This window comes from Ranitomeya variabilis, chromosome 2, assembly GCF_051348905.1.
Source record: "Ranitomeya variabilis isolate aRanVar5 chromosome 2, aRanVar5.hap1, whole genome shotgun sequence".
NCBI classification, from domain to species: Eukaryota; Metazoa; Chordata; class Amphibia; order Anura; family Dendrobatidae; genus Ranitomeya; species Ranitomeya variabilis.
The window spans coordinates 185,377,347-185,400,015 of record NC_135233.1 but is presented as its reverse complement, the minus strand read 5'-3'; the positions used below and the strand labels follow the sequence as shown (position 1 = coordinate 185,400,015).

At 41.6% G+C, this 22,669-nt stretch overlaps 1 protein-coding gene across 1 annotated transcript in view; it reads left to right on the top strand.

Annotated features, from left to right (window-relative positions):
• Window positions 1-22,669, top strand: part of SERAC1 (serine active site containing 1) — a 398,196-nt gene that overhangs the window by 141,609 nt on the left and 233,918 nt on the right. Inside the window, exons 5-7 of the mRNA XM_077283287.1 lie at window positions 6,922-7,014; window positions 8,998-9,129; window positions 11,842-11,963. Of these exons, the coding sequence (XP_077139402.1) occupies window positions 6,922-7,014; window positions 8,998-9,129; window positions 11,842-11,963 (347 nt within the window). The remainder of the gene's footprint in view (window positions 1-6,921; window positions 7,015-8,997; window positions 9,130-11,841; window positions 11,964-22,669) is intronic.

Here is a 22,669-nt window from a genome sequence, read left to right as displayed (position 1 = left end):
CGAGCTCACACACATGCCATGCCTTGCCCATGTGCTTAATCTCATTGTTCAACATTTTCTGAAAAGCTACACAGAGGTGCCAGATCTGCTAGGAAAAGTACGAGGCTCAGCGTACCCATTTTAGAGCTTCATCCACCCTTGATGTGCTTCTGCAGCACTTGCAGCTTCTGTCTCACCGACTGGTGTGTGATGTCCTCCCCATGCATTGGAACTCTACACTACATATTTTGGAAAGGATTTGTGAGCAGAAGAGGGCAGTTGTTGACTACCAGCATCAACAAGGCCATCAGTATTCAGTTCTGAATTCCACACATGATCTCAGGAGTTGACATGGATGTCAGACATATGTACCATCCTCCAAAACTTTGAGGAATTCACCAAGATGGTGAGCGGCAATGACACTGTAATTAACATCTCCATCCTGCTTCTTTGTGTTCTAATATTAATATTTATAGTTATTTATATAGCATCAACATATTTACAGTTTCAAACACAACAGTCCTAAGTAACAACGATAACAATAATACAATAATTAAACAGAAATAAAACTACCCTGCTCGTGACAGCTTACAATCTACACTAAGTAATAACGATAACAATAAGTAAACCAAAATAAAAACACCCTGCTCATGACAACTTACAATCTACAATGAGGTGAGGGAGATAAAAACTACAAGAGAATGTATTTACAATGATGTATTTACAATTATATTACTGAGGTTTGTCGAAAGTCGTGGAGGCATGAGGACAAGGAGGAGGGGGAGACCATGGTCAGTTTTCCTCTTGGGGAGGACACGGAATTATCGACTGTTTGCAGTATTGGACGCATGGCTGAGTTTGTTACACCACCTTTCCCGTCACCCTCACGTTCTCAAAATTTTGGGTGACAGGAAATACTGATTGTTGACACTTGTAGCCCCACACTACAAGGAGAACTTTATATCTCTTATTCCAGAGGCAGACAGGTGTACTACAATGTTGGAGGACCATAGGGCCCTTCTTGCTGAATTATTTAAAAAATTCCCATCTGAAAACGCTGGCAGAAGAGGTCACAGTTCGTTGGCCAAGTAAGGAGTAAAGGTGAGAGAGACACAACTCCAATCCAGCAGAAGCAGTGGAACACTGACAAAGTTCTGGAAGAGTTTTCTCAGACCCTCCCATCGCTCTGGCCCTGAGGCATGGTGGACTCTCACAAGGAGTGCAAAGTTTGGGAAAATGCAGAGTGGAGTACCTTACTGACCGTACCAACGTCCTCTGTGCCCTTTAATTATTGTTTAGCAAAGCTGAACACAGAGCATGAACTGTCTCTCTCTACTGCGCACGTGCGCTGTACTCACGTTCATGGAGCGCACAGTGCCTCGCTCTCTGGCGGTCATTGAGCACATGGCTCCTCGCTTTATAGCATTATCACTTTTATTGTTGGGAGAAAACGCCTTCATATTACAGAGACAGAGTACAACACCGCCCAAGCGTTCACACTCTGCTCCTCAGACTTTCTATGTGTGCTGTGACTGCATCTAGGGAGAAGATGATGATTGTGGTTGTAGTCGTTGGAGCATTTAAGACAGTCATGAAGCAGCCATAACAACTTGAAAGAGAAGTATTTTTCAAGAAATATCACACTGTTCCATATGTGGCCTGTATTTTTTATTTTTTTATGCAAAATAGTGATGTATATAAGTAGAGTCACAGACAGCAAAAAAAGTGGGAAACCGCCCTACAATGCCCAAACTTGTAGCACGCAGATACAGTACAGACCAAAAGTTTGGACACACCTTCTCATTTAAAGATTTTTCTGTATTTTCATGACTATGAAAATTGTACATTCACACTGAAGGCATCAAAACTATGAATTAACACATGTGGAATTATATACTTAAAAAAGTGTGAAACAACTGAAATTATGTCTTATATTCTAGGTTCTTCAAAGTACCCACCTTTTGATTTGATGACTGCTTTGCACACTCTTGGCATTCTCTTGATGAGCTCCGAGGTAGTCACCGGAAATGGTTTTCACTTCACAGGTGTGCCCTGTCAGGTTTAATAGGCAGGATTTATTGTTTTATAAATGGGGTTGTGACCATCAGTTGTGTTGTGCCAGAAGTCTGGTGGATACACAGCTGATAGTCCTACTGAATAGACTGTTAGAATTTGTATTATGGCAAGAAAAAATCAGCTAAGTAAAGAAAAATGAGTGGCCATCATTACTTTAAGAAATGAAGGTCAGTCAGTCCGAAAAATTGGGAAAACTTTGAAAGTGTCCCCAAGTGCAGTGGCAAAAACCATCAAGCGCTACAAAGAAACTGGCTCACATGAGGACCGCCCCAGGAAAGGAAGACCAAGAGTCACCTCTGCTTTTGAGGATAAGTTTATCCGAGTCACCAGCCTCAAAAATCGCAGGTTAACAGCAGCTCAAATTAGAGACCAGGTCAACGCCACACAGAGTTCTAGCAGAAGACACATCTCTACAACAACTGTTAAGAGGAGACTTTGTGCAGCAGGCCTTCATGATAAAATAGCTGCTAGGAAACCACTGCTAAGGACAGGTAACAAGCAGAAGAGACTTGTTTGGGCTAAAGTACACAAGGAATGGACATTAGACCAGTGGAAATCTGTGCTTTGGTCTGATGAGTCAAAATTTGAGATCTTTGGTTCCAACCACCGTGTCTTTGTGCGATGCAGAAAAGGTGAACGGATGGACTCTACATGCCTGGTTCCCACCGTGAAGCATGGAGGAGGAGGTGTGATGGTGTGGAGATGCTTTGCTGGTGACGCTGTTGGGGATTTATTCAAAATTGAGGGTATACTGAACCAGCATGGCTACCACAGCATCTTGCAGCTGCATGCTATTCCATCTGGTTTGCATTTAGTTGGACCATCATTTATTATTCAACAGGACAATGACCCCAAACACACCTCCAGGCTGTGTAAGGGCTATTTGACCAAGAAGGAGAATGATAGGGTGCTACGCCAGATGACCTGGCCTCCACAGTCACCAGACCTGAACCCAATCGAGATGGTTTGGGGTGAGCTGGACTGCAGAGTGAAGGCAAAAGGGCCAACAAGTGCTAAGCATCTCTGGGAACTCCTTCAAGATTGTTGAACGACCATTCCCAGTGACTACCTCTTAAAGCTCATCAAGAGAATGCCAAGAGTGTGCAAAAGCAGTCATCAAAGCAAAAGGTGGCTACTTTGAAGAACCTAGAATATAAGACATTATTTCTGTTGTTTCACACTTTTTTGTTAAGTATATATTTCCACATGTGTTAATTCATAGTTTTGATGCCTTTAGTGTAAATGTACAATTTTCATAGTCATGAAAATACAGAAAAATCTTTAAATGAGAAGGTGTGTCCAACCTTTTGATCTGTACTGTATAAGAGGCCTGTCACAGAAATACCACACTGCCAAATATGTGGCCTGTATTTTTTTTTAAATGCAAAATAGTGCTGTATATAAGCAGAGTCACAGACAGCAAAAACAGTGGAAAACCGGCCTAAAATGCCCAAACTTGGAGCATGCAGAGCTATGAGGTCTTTTTTGTTTTTTGGTGAATTTAAAACAAAAAAAAAGAGTGGCACAAGGCTACCACACAGAACTATGCTACTGTGGAAATGTGATTTTTCAAAAACAGATACACCAGGACTCAGTCTGACTTAACAGACTGTATTAATGTCTTTTTTTCTTTTTGGTGAATGTAAACAAAAAAAATTGACCAAGGCTAGCAAAAATGGACTAATGGCCTAAAATGCCCAAACTTGGAGCACGCAGATATATGAGGCCTGTCACGGAAATATCACACTGCCAAATATGTGGCCCGTATTTTTTAATGCAAAATAGTGCTGTATATAAGTAGAGTAAGAGACAGTAAAAAAAGTGGGAAACCTGCCTGCAATGCACAAACTTGGAGCACGCAGATATGAGGCCTGTCACAGAAATACCACACTGCCAAATAAGTGGCCTGTATTTTTTTAAATGCAAAATAGTGCTGTATATAAGCAGAGTCACAGACAGCAAAAACAGTGGAAAACCAACCTAAAATGTCCAAACTTGGAGCACGCAGATTTATGAGTTGTTTTTTTGTTTTTTGGTGAATTTAAAGCCAAAAAAAAAATGTGTCACAAGGCTACCGCACAGAACTATGCTACTGCGGAAATTTATTTTTTCAAAAACAGATACACAGGACTCAGTCTGGCTTAACAGACTATATTAATGTCTTTTTTTTCTTTTTGGTGAATGTAATAAAAAAAAATTGACCAAGACTAGCAGACAAAACTATGCTACACATGCCTGCTGAAACACGATTTTTCTAAACCAGATACAACAGAACTCAGCCTGACATAACAGACTGTATTAACTTTTTTTAGGGTTTTGTATAATTTAAAAAAAAAACAAAACAAAGAACAAGGCTAGCAGACAGAACTATGAAACTTATGCCTGTCAAGCTACGATTTTTCCACCACAGATACAACAGGCCTCAGTCTGACATAACAGACTGTCGTAATTTTTTGGGGGGTTTGTAGAATTTTTTAAATGCAAAATAGTAATGTATATAAGTAAAGTCACAGACAGGAAAAAAGGGAATAATTGCCTAAAATGCCCAAACTTGGAGCAATCAGATATACGAGGCTTGTCACGGAAATACCACACTGCCAAATATATGGCCTGTATTTTTTTAATGCAAAATAGTGCTTTATATAAGTAGAGTCACAGACATCAAAACAGTGGAAAACCGGACTAAAATGCCCAACCTTGGAGCACGCAGATATATGAGGTCTGTCACGGAAATACCACATTGCCAAATATGTGACCTGTATTTTTTTAAATGCTAAATAATGCTGTATATCAGTAGAGTCACAGACAGCAAAAACAGTGGAAAACCGGCCTAAAATGGCCCAACTTGGAGCACGCAGATATATGAGGCCTGTCACGGAAATACCACACTGCCAAATATGTGGCTTTTTTTTAAAATGCTAAATAGTGCTGTATATATGTATAGTAAGAGACAGCAAAAAAGGGGGAAACTGGCCTACAATGCCCAAACTTGGAGGACGCAGATATATGAGGCCTGTCACAGAAATACCACACTGCTAAATATGTGGCCTGTATTTTTTTAATGCAAAATAGTGCTGTATATAAGTAGGGTCATAGACCCAGTGGAAAACGGGCCTAAAATGGCAAAACTTGGAGCACGCAGATATATGAGGCCTGTCATGGAAATACCACACTGACAAATATGTGGCCTGTATTTTTTGTAATGCAAAATAATGCTATATATAAGTAGAGTAACAGACTGCAAAAAAGTGGGAAATTGGCCTACAATGCTCAAAGCTTGGAGCACGCAGATACTGTATATGAGGCCTGTCACGGAAATATCACACTGCCAAATATGTGGCCTGTTTTTTTTTTTTTTGGGGGGGGTCTACAAAATAGTGCTGTATATAAGTAGAGTCACAGACAGCCAAAAAAAAGTGGAAAACCAGCCCAAAATGCCCAAACTTGGAGCACGACGATATATGAGGCCTTTTTTGTTTTTTGGCACAAGGCTACCACACAGAACTATGCTACTGCTGAAATATGATTTTTCAACAAAATAAAAACACCGGGACTCAGCCTGACATAACAAACTATTAATTTTTTTTTGTTTTGGCTTTTGGGTGAATTTAATAAAAAAAAAAAAAAAAGTATTCAAACAAGGCTAGCACACACAACTATGCTACGTATGCCTGACAAACTATGATTTTTCTACAGATGCACCAGGACTCAGTCTGACATAACAGACTGTATATTTTTTTTTGAGGGGGTGAATTTTTTGAAAAAAAAAAAAGAAAACTGTAACTAGGTATATAGTAAATAAGCAGCAGCAGACAGTGATGGAGCTTTGGGAGGGATGCAGTGGGAGCTATGTACGCACATACAGTGCCTGAAGGCCTTGCACTGATATGGATATGCTGTGCCCTGCCTACCTAGTGCTGCAATCTCGGGACCCACGAATTAGCCCTAAAAAGGACTGTTGGTTTCTCAGGAGTTGTGGAATTAACAGTTGCAGACCTACACTAACCATTAAAAGCACGATTCTGACCCTATCTCGGCAGCAGCTCTCCCTACTCTGGCTGATTCCGGAGATGAATGCGGCGAGCAGGGCGGCACCAGGTCTCTTATACTCGGGATGATGCTGTGCGGCCAAGCCAATGACTGCACGACCACAACAAAGATGGCTGCGGCATTTCATGGCCTGGCAGACAATCCCTGCACCGTTATTGGGTCTCTAAAGTCCGCCAAAAATGCTGGGTGGAGACACCAGTTACCACCGAATAATCCTGGAAATGCTCTGTGCTCGCCGAGTATACCGAGCATAGTGATACTCAGGCGAGTAACGAGTAGTGGCGAGCACATTCGCTCATCACTAATATATAACAAAATATTGAGATAAAACTTTTTTTAATGACCAAATACTTATTTTCCACCATAATTTGCAAAATAAATCTTGCCAAATTAGACAAGGTGATTTTCTGGATTTGTTTTCTCATTTTGACTCTCATAGTTGTGGTCTACCTATGATGTCAATTACAGGCCTCTCATCTTTTTAAGTTGGAGAACTTGCACAATTGGTGGCTGACTAAATACTTTTTTCCCACTGTAGATGCCATAGTCACTATTGATAGCAGCATTTAAGAGGTTAAACGACCATAGTCGCTGCCAACAGTGATCGTGAGTGATGCAGCAAGTTGTTAGCTATTGTGTACAACTGACAGATACAGGATTGTTACCTGTCCGGGGATGCTAGTCTCTTATAGCACAGGTCAGTAAAAAGACTTGTTGGTGGTCACTAAGGGGTTAATAGATTATCAATAACTGTTTTGGTAATTCCACAATTTTTACTGTTCTTATAAATAATATAATTGCATATTGTGTTTTCAGGAATCACAAGTAGCTTGAGAAAAGAGCTTCACAAAACAGCTATAAAATTTCTGGAAGCTTCAGCCAGAATGTTCAGAAAAGAATATGATAGAGGTAAAAGTAAAATAATAATGAAATGAGTGTGAGTGGGCATGTTTTCAGTTTACTATTATAAGTAGACAGTTTTGAATTCTGTGCTCAATTCTGGATATTTCACCTACCCCAAAAATAGTGATAATATAGAATGTATATTAAGGTGTGCAACAAAAATTATGCAAAGTCCAAAACATAAAGTTATGGCTAAAAGTGTTCAGATGCAGAAAATGAATTATTTCTCCCAGAAAATAATTGCAATTACAATTGTTTTCTTACATACATGTTTTTTTCCTTTTGTGTATGGAACAACACAAAAAAACAGAGAAAAAGACAAACTGGACATAATTTTACATAAAACTCCAAAAATGGGCCAGATAAAATTGTTTGCACCCTCAACTAAATATTTAGTTGCACACCTTTTGGAATAATTAGCTGCAATCAATCAATTCCTGTAACCATCATCAAGCTTCTTACACCTCTAAACTGGAATTTTGTACCACTCTTCTTTTGCAAACTGTTCCAGGTCTCTCATATTTGAAGGCAGGGGCACATCTAGGGGGGCAGCCGGGGCATGTGCCCCGGGTGCAGCCACAGGAAGATGCAGTCGGGCCACCTAGTGCGGCAGTCCGAAGTGTCTCCCCCGGTGGCTGCATTCTGCCACCCCCCGGACTGGGAGTCGGCAGTTCTCTGAGCTGGCTGTCAAGAGAAACTGCAGTGCGACGGCTCCCAGTATTCAATAGCACTCGCTTCTAACAGACACTGAAGATAGGAGGGGGGGTATTTACTGGGTGGTGTTTACTGGGAGGTGGTGTATTTAGTGTATGTGGGGTATTTGTTGGGTGGGGTAAATAGTGTGTGTGTGTGTGTGTGTGTGTGTGTGTGTGTGTGTGTGTGTGTGTGTGTGTGTGTGTGTGTGTGTGTGTGTGTAGGGGCCATTCACGACTCCAGAGACAATGTCATCTATAAGGTGCCTGGATGTAAATGTTTTTTGTGATACTAATTCTCATATTTTTATTTATGTTAGGTAAAGTTGTTTACCTACAATTTTGGAAAAGTACCATCAATTTTGTTCCACCCATTTTTGGAGTTTTGTGTGGAATTATGTCCATTTTGTCTTTTCTTTTCACTGTTTTTTTGTGTTATTCCAATACACACAAAGGAAATAAACGTGTATAACGAAATGTGTAATTGCAATAATTTTCTGGGAGAAATACTACATTTTCTAGGACAATTTCAAGGGTGCCAACACTTTTGGCCATAACAGTAAAATAAAGTAGGTAATCGGGAGGCTGTCAGAGATGTACAATCTCCATACACAACATTGAAATCCACCAATAACTATGGGTTCGGCCATTAGTCTAACATGCATTGTGACCGGGCATAATTGGTTGTCAATGGAATTAAAGATCCGGCATTTACAATTTTGAACTGCTGTTCTTCCTTTTGTTATTTTTTATGTCTGCCAACAGCTCTCTTATACAGAACACAGGAGCACTTGGCAAACTGCTAAAACTCATTCAAAATTATCCTGATTTCGTCTAAATTAGAGGTCTAACTGCCATCTGAGCTCCCAAAAGTTATAGGGGTGAAAAAGCTATTGTCAGCATCTCTGGTAGTCTAGAGAAGAGTAAGAGTTAATGGTGGTCTATGGCAGAGAAGGGATTCATGTTAAAATTATTTATTATTATTATTTATTTATATAGCACCATTAATTCCATGGTGCTGTACATGAGAAAGGGGTTACATACAGGGTTCTAGATATCATTTACAGTAAACAAGTTTACAGTGAAAGACTGGCACAGAGGGGAGAGGACCCTGTCCTTGCGGACTTACATTCTATACATTCTAAAATCCCTAGCTGTGAAACACAAAGGAAGTTGAAGTTGATGCTTACAAAATGTTTATTATTATTATTATTATTATTATTAATAAATCTTAAAATAACTTTTAACTTCTGACCAAATACAACAGTATGGAGAAAATGTATTTATTTATTCATAGAAAAATACAGCAAATCAAACATGGAGGACCATGATCTACTGCTTTGGCTTCTTTTGAAGGACACTCAGTCCAGAGATAAAAGAGTTCAGTTTGAAGCTGTCCAGAACATGGCGAGGATCCACTATTGGCATGGTATGGACACATTTTCTAAATGAAGTATATGCAAGATGATATGTACAGTAAAATAACAGCATGATCGGACAAAATATTTTTCCTTTTTGGGACATACGTAGTGTGTTTGTATTACAAATATCTAAAAAAAATATACATGCATCATGTAAGAATAGTATTATCAAATCTATGAGTAAACATGTTTAATCCTGACTCAATAGCTAGATCTGGTATATTGCAGAACATGAATCTACAGAACATTTGAATTTGTTTTTTAAAATCTCCTATTGCATGGGTGTACACAATTATTACAGGAGCTGACGTGAGGTACAATGTGGCTATGACGTAAGCAAATATTATAACTTTTTTTCTGTGTTTACTGGAATCATAGATTCTAAAAGTGAAATCATGGGACCTGTACCAATTGCTTGCTACTTATATAATGGTGGTAAATGTGTAAGCAGAGGACCTTTCCAGAGAGAGAAATTTCCATGTTACCATACAGCCAGCGTTTTAGAAAATCTGTGAGTTGCAATTGTACCTTTGTAGACCAACTTTATCTTTGAACGCACAATAATAATGCTCCTACTGAGGAACGTTTCATTTTTATTTTATGTTCTTCTATGTAGGAATTCTAGCGTCAGAACTTTATTATTTTTATATATATATATATATATATATATATATATATATATATATATATATATATATTTAGGAGTTAAAGTTATGTTTCAGGTTTTATAATCTGTCCCGAAATTACAGCCTGCATTACAGGTCCTTCTCAAAAAATGAGCATATAGTGTTAAATTTCATTATTTACCATAATGTAATGATTACAATTAAACTTTCATATATTATAGATTCATTATCCACCAACTGAAATTTGTCAGGTCTTTTATTGTTTTAATACTGATGATTTTGGCATACAACTCCTGATAACCCAAAAAACCTGTCTCAATAAATTAGCATATCAAGAAAAGGTTCTCTAAATGACCTATTACCCTAATCTTCTGAATCAACTAATTAACTCTAAACACATGCAAAAGATACCTGAGGCTTTTAAAAACTCCCTGCCTGGTTCATTACTCAAAACCCCCATCATGGGTAAGACTAGCGACCTGACAGATGTCAAGAAGGCCATCATTGACACCCTCAAGCAAGAGGGTAAGACCCAGAAAGAAATTTCTCAACAAATAGGCTGTTCCCAGAGTGCTGTATCAAGGCACCTCAATGGTAAGTCTGTTGGAAGGAAACAATGTGGCAGAAAACGCTGTACAACGAGAAGAGGTGACCGGACCCTGAGGAAGATTGTGGAGAAGGACCGATTCCAGACCTTGGGGAACCTGAGGAAGCAGTGGACTGAGTCTGGTGTGGAAACATCCAGAGCCACCGTGCACAGGCGTGTGCAGGAAATGGGCTACAGGTGCTGCATTCCCCAGGTAAAGCCACTTTTGAACCATAAACAGCGGCAGAAGCGCCTGACCTGGGCTACAGAGAAGCAGCACTGGACTGTTGCTAAGTGGTCCCAAGTACTTTTTTCTGATGAAAGCAAATTTTGCATGTCATTCGGAAATCAAGGTGCCAGAGTCTGGAGGAAGACTGGGGAGAAGGAAATGCCAAAATGCCTGAAGTCCAGTGTCAAGTACCCACAGTCAGTGATGGTGTGGGGTGCCATGTCAGCTGCTGGTGTTGGTCCACTGTGTTTCATCAAGGGCAGGGTCAATGCAGCTAGCTATCAGGAGATTTTGGAGCACTTCATGCTTCCATCGGCTGAAATGCTTTATGGAGATGAAGATTTCATTTTTCAGCACGACCTGGCACCTGCTCACAGTGCCAAAACCACTGGTAAATGGTTTACTGACCATGGTATTACTGTGCTCAATTGGCCTGCCAACTCTCCTGACCTGAACCCCATAGAGAATCTGTGGGATATTGTGAAGAGAAAGTTGAGAGACGCAAGACCCAACACTCTGGATGAGCTTAAGGCCGCTATTGAAGCATCCTGGGCCTCCATAACATCTCAGCAGTGTCACAGGCTGATTGCCTCCATGCCACGCCGCATTGAAGCAGTCATTTCTGCCAAAGGATTCCCGACCAAGTATTGAGTGCATAACTGAACATTATTATTTGATGGTTTTTTTGTTTGGTATTAAAAAACACTTTTATTTGATTGGCCGGGTGAAATATGCTAATTTATTGAGACAGGTTTTTTGGGTTATCAGGAGTTGTATGCCAAAATCATCAGTATTAAAACAATAAAAGACCTGACAAGTTTCAGTTGGTGGATAATGAATCTATAATATATGAAAGTTTAATTGTAATCATTACATTATGGTAAATAATGAAATTTAACACTATATGCTAATTTTTTGAGAAGGACCTGTATATTCCAGAGCTGCATTCACCATTGTTTGTTGTTTTGTAAACAGTTTAAAAAATATCTTAATACAGACATCTCAGTGGCAGAGTTTTTCTGATATCAGTTTTCTTTAATGCATACATTGAATCCTCAAAGACAAATACCAAAATTGCATTGAAAAATGGTCTTGTCACGTGTTAGTTTTTTCAAAGAAGCTGGCCAGTAAACATCAGTATATGTACCGTAATATACTTTTTTCTTGGTTAGTAGAGTGCAACAGTAACACTTTAATTTATTTGAAACGTTTATTAAAGCTAGTAAAATATTTTCCTCATGCCAGCTCCAGATTTAGTCGGTTTTATTTTTTTTTTCAGATTACCAGTATCGGACAGTGGCTCAAGCATGTGACAGAAGAACCATTGTTGGCTTAGCCAGGAGCAAAGATGTAGACCTGCGATTTTTCCTTTTACCTCCACCACTGCCAAAATTAAATGAAGTGAGTAACTTAACAGATTTAAAAGAAGAAGCATATCAGTTGTGATTAATCAGAAATACCACAGTATGCTTTTAAATCTAGCATGCCTTTAAATTACATTACCAGAGAAAAGTTTCGACACACCTGTTCTTGCAGTGGTTTCCTTGTTCTTATTAGGATGTGCACATTGTAGATTCACACTGAAGGCCACATAACCCCAAAGTAACATATGGAAACATGGGATAAAGAAACAAACCAGAATATGTGTTCAACTTTGGATTCCTCAAAGTACCCCACCTTTTACTATGATGACACCTTTCTCTCAAGCAGCTTTACCAGGTAGTCATTAGTAATTGCTTTATATCAGTATTGAAAAAGTTCCCCGATGTGCTGAGAACTAACTGACTACTTTGACTTTATTAAATCATACCAATCCATAAAAAGTGGGTTGAGGTCGGGTGATTGTGGAGGCCATGTTATCTGATGCAGCGCTCTTCTGTCCCCCTACTTCTCAGTCACCAAGCCCTTAAATAGTCTGGATGTGTGTTCTGGGTCATTTTCCTGTATCTACACAAATAATGGTCCCACCATCTGCAAACCAATTGGGATAGCATGTCATTGCAGAATGCTGTGGTATTCATGTTGAGTAATGTGCCTTGATTTTTGGAATAAATCACCAACTGCATCATCAGCAGAGCACCCCCACTCCATCTAACTTCCCCTCCATGCTTTATGGTGGGCACTATACATGTAAAAACCATCTGCTCATTTTTTCCATGTCTCTCACAAAGATATGGCAGTTAATGTCAAATAGCTCAAATTTTGACTCATGAGACCACTGTATAGATTTTCCGCTGAGCTAATATCCAGTCTTTTTATTGCTGTACCCAAAGAAGTCTATTTGTGTGCAGTCCCCAGTAGTGGCTTCTTTGCAGTTATTCATCCTTAAAAGCATGCTTCTTGTAGTCTCATCTGAACATTTGATCATAGAATCATAGACTGGTAGAGTTGGAAGGGATCTCCTGGGTCATCAGGTCCAACCCCCTGCTCAAAGCAGGATTCACTAAATCATCCCATACAGATGTCTGTCCAGCCTCTGTTTAAATGTTTAAAGACTTCCATTGAAGGAGAACTGACCACCTCTCGTGGCAGCCTGTTCCACTCATTGATCACCCTAACTGTCAAAAAGTTTTTTATACTATCTAATCTGTGTCTCCTCCCATTCAGTTTCATCCCATTGCTTCTAGTCTTTCCTTGTGCAAATTAGACTAAAGATGATCCTTCTACAATGTGACAGCCCTTGAGATATTTGTAGACAGCTATTAAGTCTCCTCTCAGTCTCCTTTTTTCCAAGCTATGTTGAGATGTGTTACTTTATATCTGTGCTTTTACTAGAGTTGTTATCTGAGGTGCTGTCAACTTGCAGTTTTTGAGGCTGGTAACTCTTGTTGTAGCTGTTTGTGTTCTGACCCAATGTCAGACATGCCAGATCACCAGTGAGGCCAAATCAGGAGGTTACGCCCGTCATTTACAAGCGCTTGGAGACAAAGGACACCGCACACGCGTTCTGTGAGCAAAGTCACTTTTATCTGATGTAATGCAGCAAGAGGCAGTATTTTATACCATTTACAACAAATGTAACTCTCAATGTAATTCATGTAGCCCTCGCCTGTTACCCCGAGTGATACTGACCTTTATTTCTCACGTACCTAGAAAATGCTGTTTGCTGACTATTGAAAACATATACAGTAAGATAAGAAGTATAAAATCCTTGAAGAGGAGACTAACAGACTACAGTGTCATAAGAATACATTCTAGCAATTAAAGGCAAAAGACAATTAAAGGCAAAACATTAACCCTTCTATATCAATTTCCCCCTTTTGTAAATGGTATAACCTCGGCCACAGGGTCAGCTGATGTCCACAAAGGAGCTGCTGTCTCAAGGGTCTAGTACCCATAAGGGGGCTTTCTACCTGCTTCGCCCATCCACCCTCAGTGTGAACACTCACTTCCTCAGTCAACAGTAGTTATCCGGGGTCTATGATACACTATGGATGGCACAGCCTTAGATTCCTTCCTTAAACATACACTCTTCAATAACTTATGTAATGCATATATTAGCGCTTTTTCAGCTACATAAAGCAATAAACAAAATGAACAATAAAAATTGCATGCATGTCTGGAAAATACCAAAAATAATCCATCCCGCTAGGACACTAAGCCAATTGGCTGGATTTAAAAAGGAGCCTCTATATTGTATTAGTCTCATTAAGAGCCTTAAGGAACCTAGAAAATCTGAGTCCAAGTCTCATTGTGTATGCAGTGTGGTGTTAATTAGAGATGAGCCACCTCCCTAGTGTTCAGGTTCGGTTCGGTTCGTCGAACAGGGACGTGTTAGAAGAACTGTTCGTCGAACGTTCGACGAACACCGTCGAACCCCATTGAAACCAATGGCAGGCAATCACAAACACATACAAATACATGGAAAACACATAGAAAACACCTTAAAAGGTGTCCAAAAGCTGACAAACTGCTCAGAAGACACAACAAACACATGGAAAAGTCACAACTACATATAGTCATGCGAAAAGAAAAGAGGTGGAGGAGTAAAAGGAGGAGGAGACACAGATATAGGCATGTCATGCCCTTCTAAAATCAAGAAAGGCTGGAGTAAAAATCTTAACTCACTCTACCAACACCCAGACGTCTTGACAAAAAAAAATAAAAAATAAATATCTTTAGGTAGAATGGCGGCGGGTCCATTCAGAACACTTTCCTTAGTGGTACCGCCGTTGGGAGCTGTGCCAAAAAATCAACCCAATACATTCAAAGTTGGTAAGGGACACCCTAATGGCCAAAACAGACATTGAGGGGGCGTTCCGGTTAGTACCTGTGCCTCCAAATAGTGTCCTCCCATTGGGCTGCTTCTGTGAAGGAGCATACTACATAGATCGCTGTTTGCCCATGGGGTGCTCCATATCCTGCTCACTATTTGAGGCGTTTAGTTGCTTCCTCGAATGGGTCGTCATGGACGTTTGTAAGGCGGCACGTATTATCCATTACCTCGACGACTTCTTATGCCTGGGCCCAAAAGATTCGCCACAGTGTGAAAACACGCGGTAGTCCACCTGTGAGAAGGAGAGAGCTGGAGGGAGAGTGGACACCCCAGAGCCGGGGGGTTAGATTGAGAAAGAAAGAAGGCGGTGTAGCTTGCTTCATGGGTGGGGTGCGCTGCTGAGTAGCACTAAATTCTACTTGGCCCAAAAGGATTTCCCGGGCTAGATGCCATTACAAAATAGTAGTTAGGTAAACAGGCGGTGTAGCTTGCTTCATGGGTGGGGTACTGTGCTGTGTAGCACAAAATGCTATTAGGTACAAAACGATTTCCTGGGCTAGATGCAGTTAAAAATTAGTAATTAGATCAACAGGCGGTGTAGCTTGCTTCATGGGTGGGGTACGCTGCTGAGTAGCACCAAATTCTACTTGGCCCAAAAAGGATTTCCTGGGCCAGATGTCGTTAAAAATAGTACTTAGGTAAACAGGCGGTGTAGCTTGCTTCATGGGTGGGGTACGCTGCTGATTAGCAGAAATTGCTACTAGGCCCAAAAGGATTTCCTGGGCCAGATGTCGTTAAAAATAGTACTTAGGTAAACAGGTGGTGTAGCTTGCTTCATGGGTGGGGTACGCTGCTGAGTAGCAGAAATTGCTACTAGGCCAAAAAGGATTTCCTGGGCCAGATGCCGTTACAAAATAGTAGTTAGGTAAACAGGCAGTGTAGCTTGCTTCATGGGTGGGGTACGCTGCTGAGTAGCACTAAATTCTACTAGGCCCAAAAGGATTTCCCGGGCTAGATGCCGTTACAAAATAGTAGTTAGGTAAACAGGCGGTGTAGCTTGCTTCATGGGTGAAGGACGCTGCTGAGTAGCACCAAATTCTATAAGGCCCAAAAGGATTTCCTGGGCCAGATGCCGTTAAAAAATAGTACTTAGGTAAGCAGGCGGTGTAGCTTGCTTCATGGGTGGGGTACTGTTTTGGGTAGCACAAAATGCTATTAGGTACAAAACGATTTCCTGGGCTAGATGCAGTTAAAAATTAGTAATTAGATCAACAGGCGGTGTAGCTTGCTTCATGGGTGGGGTACGCTGCTGAGTAGCACCAAATTCTACTAGGCCCAAAAGGATTTCCTGGGCCAGATGTCGTTAAAAATAGTATTTAGGTAAACAGGCAGTGTAGCTTGCTTCATGGGTGGGGTACGCTGCTGAGTAGCACTAAATTCTACTAGGCCCAAAAGGATTTCCTGGGCCAGATGCTGTTACAAAATAGTAGTTAGGTAAACAGGCGGTGTAGCTTGCTTCATGGGTGGGGTACGCTGCTGAGTAGCACTAAATTCTACTAGGCCCAAAAGGATTTCCTGGGCCAGATGCCGTTAAAAATAGTACTTAGGTAAACAGGCGGTGGGTGGCTGGGCTACTCTGCTGACTAGCAGACACTGAAGCTTTGGAGCAGACCTCTGAATCCCAGGCCATAGTATGAGTAAACAACTCTGCAGACGACCCCACCCACCTGGAATTGACGATGGCAACGTCATGTAAAACTCAGCAAGGGGACTAAATAAAAGAGTCTCCATTTTTTCAAAAAATTCGGCCACAGACACCACTTAAGTGGCATCAATTTCACCAGAGTTTTTTAAAACTGTTGGTGAGGTGATTTTCAAAAATCATCAAGCTTTTAGTCTCCCCAAGATGACACAGGGGTAGAAAAGTCCTTGCGGATCCAGGATTTGTTCATCTTGATGAACGTTAGTCTGTCTACATTGTCACTGGACAGCCGCGTGCGCTTATCTGTCAGCACACCACCAGCAGTGCTGAACACACGTTCAGAGAGAACGCTGGCTGCGGGGCACGACAAGATCTCCAAGGCATGAGTGGCGAGCTCAGGCCATTTTTCAAGATTGGAAGCCCAAAATGAGCAAGGGTCCAGTTCCACAGTCATGGCATCGATGTTAACTTGGAGATACTCTTGTACCATCCTCTCTAGGCGTTGGCTGTGCGTCAGACTTCTTGTCTCCTGTGGCCTTCCAAAGGATGGTCTAAAAAAATCTTGAAGCGATTGGAAAAAATTGCTGTTACCACCAGATATGATGTTCCTGTTACGGTTAGAGTGATGACTCGATAGTCCCACGGTTGGCAAGTTAGAACTCAGAGATTGACTACGTGCGCCACTGGTGTTTTGTGGAAAAGCAGATGTTAGATTCTGTAACAGTCTCTGCTGATACTCCTGCATGCATGAATCCCTTTCTATGGCAGGAATTATTTTGCCAAATTTGCTTTTGTACTGGGGATCTAAGAGTGTGGCAACCCAGTAGTCGGCATTACTTCGGATTCTGACAATCCGAGGGTCATGTTGCAGGTAGTGCAGCAAGAAGGGACTCATGTGTCTTGCGCATCCAGGAGAACCAAGTCCTTGTCTTGGTGGTGGCGAGGTGAGAATCATGCTTCCTTCCTCTGCCCTCTCCCCCCAACCTCGCACAACAGATATTTGATCAAGGTCTCCCTCATCTGATAAGTCTTCCATGCCCAGCGCCAGTTCGTCCTCCACTTCTTCCTCGCCTCCTGCACCTTCCTCAACAGTTTGGCTGCTACCATGCGCCCTCGGTAATCCCTCTCCCCCAGCCTCCAATGCCAGCCGCCTTGGTGCTGCCAACCTTCTTGACCTTGGAGATATGATCCCTTCCGCATACGACTCCTCCTGTTCTTCCTCTTCCTCCTCCTCTTGTTCCACCACCTGACTCCGGACACTGTGTAAGATGTGCTCCAGCATGTAAATCACCGGAATGGTCATGCTGATAATGGCATCGTCAGCACTAAACATCTTCGTTGCTATTTCAAAACTGTGCAGAAGGGTGCATAGGTCCCTGATCTGAGACCACTCCTGCAGCATGATTTGCCCCACCTCTTGATTTCGTTGGCCCAGGCTATACGTCATAACGTATTGCACCAGGGCTCGTCGGTGCTGCCACAGTCCCTGCAACATGTGCAGAGTTGAATTCCACCGTGTGGGCACATCGCATTTCAGCCGGTGAACTGGCAGGCCCAACGACTTCTGTAGAGATGCAAGTCGTCGAGCTGCGGGATGCGAACGGCGGAAGTGAGCACACAGCGACCGTGCCCTCTGCAGAAGCCCATCTAGTCCGGGATAGTGGGATAAAAATTGCTGGACAACCAGATTCAAAACGTGAGCCTTACAAGGCACGTGTGTGACATTGCCCCGGCGAAGGGCCACACCCAGGTTTCAGCATTGTCGCTCACAGCCTTCCCTGGCTGCAGGTTGAGTGGAGACAACCATTGATGGAACTCGGTCTCCAGAGCTGACCACAACTCCTCAGCTGTGTGACTCACATTTCCCAGACATTTCAATCTAAACACTGCCTGATGCCGTTGAGCCCTGGTGACAGCATAGTGAGGAGGTGTGCAGGATTCCTTGACGACCTGCCAATCACACTGGCTGTTGCGGGTAAAGAGGTGGAATGTCTGCATCCAAAACCAAGTGCGACTGCTGTCCCCACAGTCACAGAGGATGAAGAGGACGCGGATGCACTTGATGGGGCAGACGGTGGTTGACCCGGCCCACCAGGCCGCATTGTAGCACAGTGAGCTTCCCACTGCAACTTATGCCTCATATCCATGTGACGGTTCATGCATGAAGTACTCAAGCTAGTGATTTTTTGGCCTCTACTGAGATTTTGTTGACGAATCTTACAGACAACATGAGTTGGGTCATCCTTTGCGATGTCAAAAAATGCCCAGGCTATGCAAGGCTTAGAGCCCGTGCGACCTGAAGAGCCACCACGACTTCTGGTCTGAGGCACAGTTGGGGTTGAGGATGCAGTTGATGACGTGCTTCCAGTACTCCGTCTCTGTCCAGGAAGGCGCACCGTTACCTCGTCAACAGACTCGTCACTAGCATCCTCCTCCACCTCCTCTGCTGACCTCATGGACTGGCGGACTGGGGGTTGACAGTAAGTTGGGTCTACAACCTCGTCATCATCATCCTGTGTGTTCTCACACCCGTCGTCCTCAGAGCCAACCTCTTCCTGCCCCGACCGAAAAGTCAAGTTTTCGTTCCAATCAGGTATCTCAGTCTCATCATCACCTTCCTCATTGTCTCCACCAACAGGAGTTACAGTTTGGGAAGGAGGGTCTACATTATGCTCAGAACCTTCTTCATCTGGGCCTGGATCCGACTCACAAAGATTCTGGGCATCAGTGCAGATCATTTCCTCCTCTGGATTCACAGAAGCTCTGGAGCAGACCTCTGATTCCAAGGCTATAGTATGCGTAAACAGCTATACAGACTCAACCATGCGTGTTACCCCATGCTCAGACGGGCAGCTGGAGACAAGTAAGGAAGCAAGTGCGATTGGGGTGACAACTCTGAGGACTGGAGTAGTTGTGATGTTGAAGTTGACATGGAGGAGAGCCCACTTGAACGAGCACTTGATATCTGTTCAAGCACCTGCTGTTTTTGTGCCTCATCTGTAATTTTTGGCGATGCTTGTAGCAATGGTCGTAAGAAAGGGATCATATCAGATTGTCCACGAAAAGAAGTAGACATCTTACTTTGGCTGGAAGATGGTCTTCTGCAGATGTTACTGTTGCTTTACCACCTACCCCACGGACACAAACTTTTTTTCGCTTTCCAACAGGCCTATTCCCCTTTCCACCAGCAGCAGGCCTTTTGCCACTCATTTTAGTGCTTAACTAATTGGCAACTCTGTATCTGTAGTTGTTGGCACAAAAACCGATGGATGAAAACCAAGCAGAACTGAGTAGCCAAACTGTGGTACTAGGCCAAAAACTATTAACTGGATTAGATGCAGTGAAAATTGAGATACACAGGCGGTGTAGTTAGTTTCACAGGTGGGCTACTCTGCTGACGTGCAGACACTGCTCCTAGGCCCAAAACTGTTAACTGGATTAGATGCAGTGAAAATAGAGATACACAGGCGGTGTAGTTAGTTTCATAGGCGGGCTACTCTGCTGACGTGCAAACACTGCTACTAAGCCCAAAACCCCAAAACTATTAACTGGATTAGATACAGTAAAAATTGAGATACACAGGCGGTATAGTTTGTTTCACAGGCGGGCTATTCTGCTGACGTGCAGACACTGCTCCTAGGCTCAAAACTATTAACTGAATTAGATGCAGTAAAAATTGAGATACACACCGGGGCAATGTTATAAAGTAAAAAAAAAAATATTCACATGTGTAAAAAAAAAAAAAAAAATCCTAAATAAAGGGAAAAAAAATATTGTTCCCATAAATAAATTTCTTTAAATAATAAAAAAACAATAAAAGTACACATATTTAGTATCGCCGTGTCCGTAAGGGCCCGACCTATAAAACTGTCCCGCTAGTTAACCCCTTTAGTGAACGCGGTTAAAAAAAAAAAGGCAAAAAAGAAAGCTTTATTATCATACCGCCGAACAAACAGTGGAATAACACGCGATCAAAAAGACGGATATAAATAACCATGTTACCGCTGAAAATGTCATCTTATCCCGCAAAAAACGAGCCACCATGCAGCATCATCAGCAAAAAAATTAAAAAGTTATAGTCCTCAGAATAAAGTGATGCAAAAATAATTATTTTTTCTATAAAATAGTTTTTATCGTATAAAAGCGCCAAAACATAAAAAAATGACATAAATGAGGTATCACTGTAATCATACTGACCCGAACAATAAAACTGCTTTATCAATTTTGCCAAACGTGGAATGGTATAAACACCCCTCCAAAAAGAAATTCATGAATAGCTGGTTTTTGGTCATTCTGCCTCACAAAAATCGGAATAAAAAGCGATCAAAAAGGTCACGCTCCCGAAAATGTTACCAATAAAAACGTGAACTCGTCTCGCAAAAAACAAGGCTCACATGACTCTGTGGACCAAAATATGGAAAAAATATAGCTCTCAAAATGTGGAGAAGCAAAAACTATTTTTTGCAATAAAAAGCGTCTTTTAGTGTGTGACAGCTGTGAATCATAAAACCCGCTATAAACGTAAATCAAACTCCCTTCATCACCCCCTTAGTTAGGGAAAAATAATAAAATTAAAAAATGTATTTATATCCATTTTCCCATTAGGGCTAGGGTTAGGATTAGGGTTAGGGCTATGGGTAGGGTTAGGGGTAGGGTTAGGGCTAGGGTTAGGGTTGGGGCTAGGGTTAGGGTTTGAGTTAGAATTGGGGGTTTCCACTGTTTAGTCACATCAGGGGCTCTCCAAAAGCGACATGGCGTCCGATCTCAATTCCAGCCAATTCTGCGTTGAAAAAGTAAAACCATGCTCCTTCCCTTCTGAACTCTCCCATGCGCCCAAACAGGGGTTCCCCCACATATGGGGTATCAGCGTACTCAAGACAAATTGGACAACAACTTTTGGGGTCCATTTTCTCCTGTTACCCTTGGGAAAATACAAAACTGGGGGCTAAAAAATAATTTTTGTGGGAAAAAAAAAATTATTTTCACGGCTCAGCGTTATAAACTGTAGTAAAACACTTGGGGGTTCAAAGCTCTCACAACACATCTAGATAAGTTCCTTAGGGGGTCTACTTTCCATGGTGTCACTTTTGGGGGGTTTTATTGTTTAGGCACATCAGTGGCTCTCCAAACGCAACATTTCAATTCCAGTCAATTTTGCATTGAAAAGTCAAACGGCGCTCCTTCCCTTCCGAGCTCTGCTATGCACCCAAACAGTGGTTTATCCCCACATGTGGGGTATTAGCGTACTCAGGACAAAGTGCACAACTTCTTTTGGGTCCAATTTCTTACTCTAGGGAAAAAAAAAATTGGGGGCGAAAAGATCATTTTTGTGAAAAAGTATGATTTTTTTATTTTTACGGCTCTGCATTATAAACTTCTGGGAAGCACTTGGTGGGTCAAAGTGCTCACAACACATCTAGATAAGTTCCTTAGGAGGTCTACTTTCCAAAATGGTGTCACTTGTGGGGGGTTTCAATGTTTAGGCACATCAGGGGCTCTCCAAATGCAACATGGCGTCCCATCCCAATTCCAGTCAAGTTTTGCATTGAAAAGTCAAATAGCGCTCCTTCCCTTCCGAGCTCTGCCATGCGCCCAAACAGTGGTTTACCCCCACATATGGGGTATGGGCGTACTCAGGACAAATTGTACAACAACTTTTGGCATCCATTTTCTCCTGTTACCCTTGGTAAAATAACTCAAATTAGAGCTGAAGTAAATTTTGTGTGAAAAAAAGTTAAATGTTCATTTTTATTTAAACATTAAAAAAATTCCTGAGAAACACTTGAAGGGTTAATAAACTTCTTAACTGTGGTTTGAGCAGCTTGAGGGGTGCAGTTTTTAGATTGGTGTCACACTTGGTTATTTTCTATCATATAGATCCCTTAAAATGACTTCAAATGAGATATGGTCCCTAAAAAAAAATGGTGTTGTAAAAATGAGAAATTGCTGGTCAACTTTTAACCCTTATAACTCCCTAACAAAAAAAGTTGGTTCCAAAATTGTGCTGATGTAAAGTAGACATGTGGGAAATGTTACTTATTAAGTATTTTATGTGACTTATCTCTGTGATTTAAGGGCATAAAAATTCAAAGTTGGAAAATTGCGAAATTTTCAAAATTTTCGACAAATTTCCATTTTTTTCACAAGTAAACACAAGACTTATCGAAGAAATTTTACCAATATCATGAA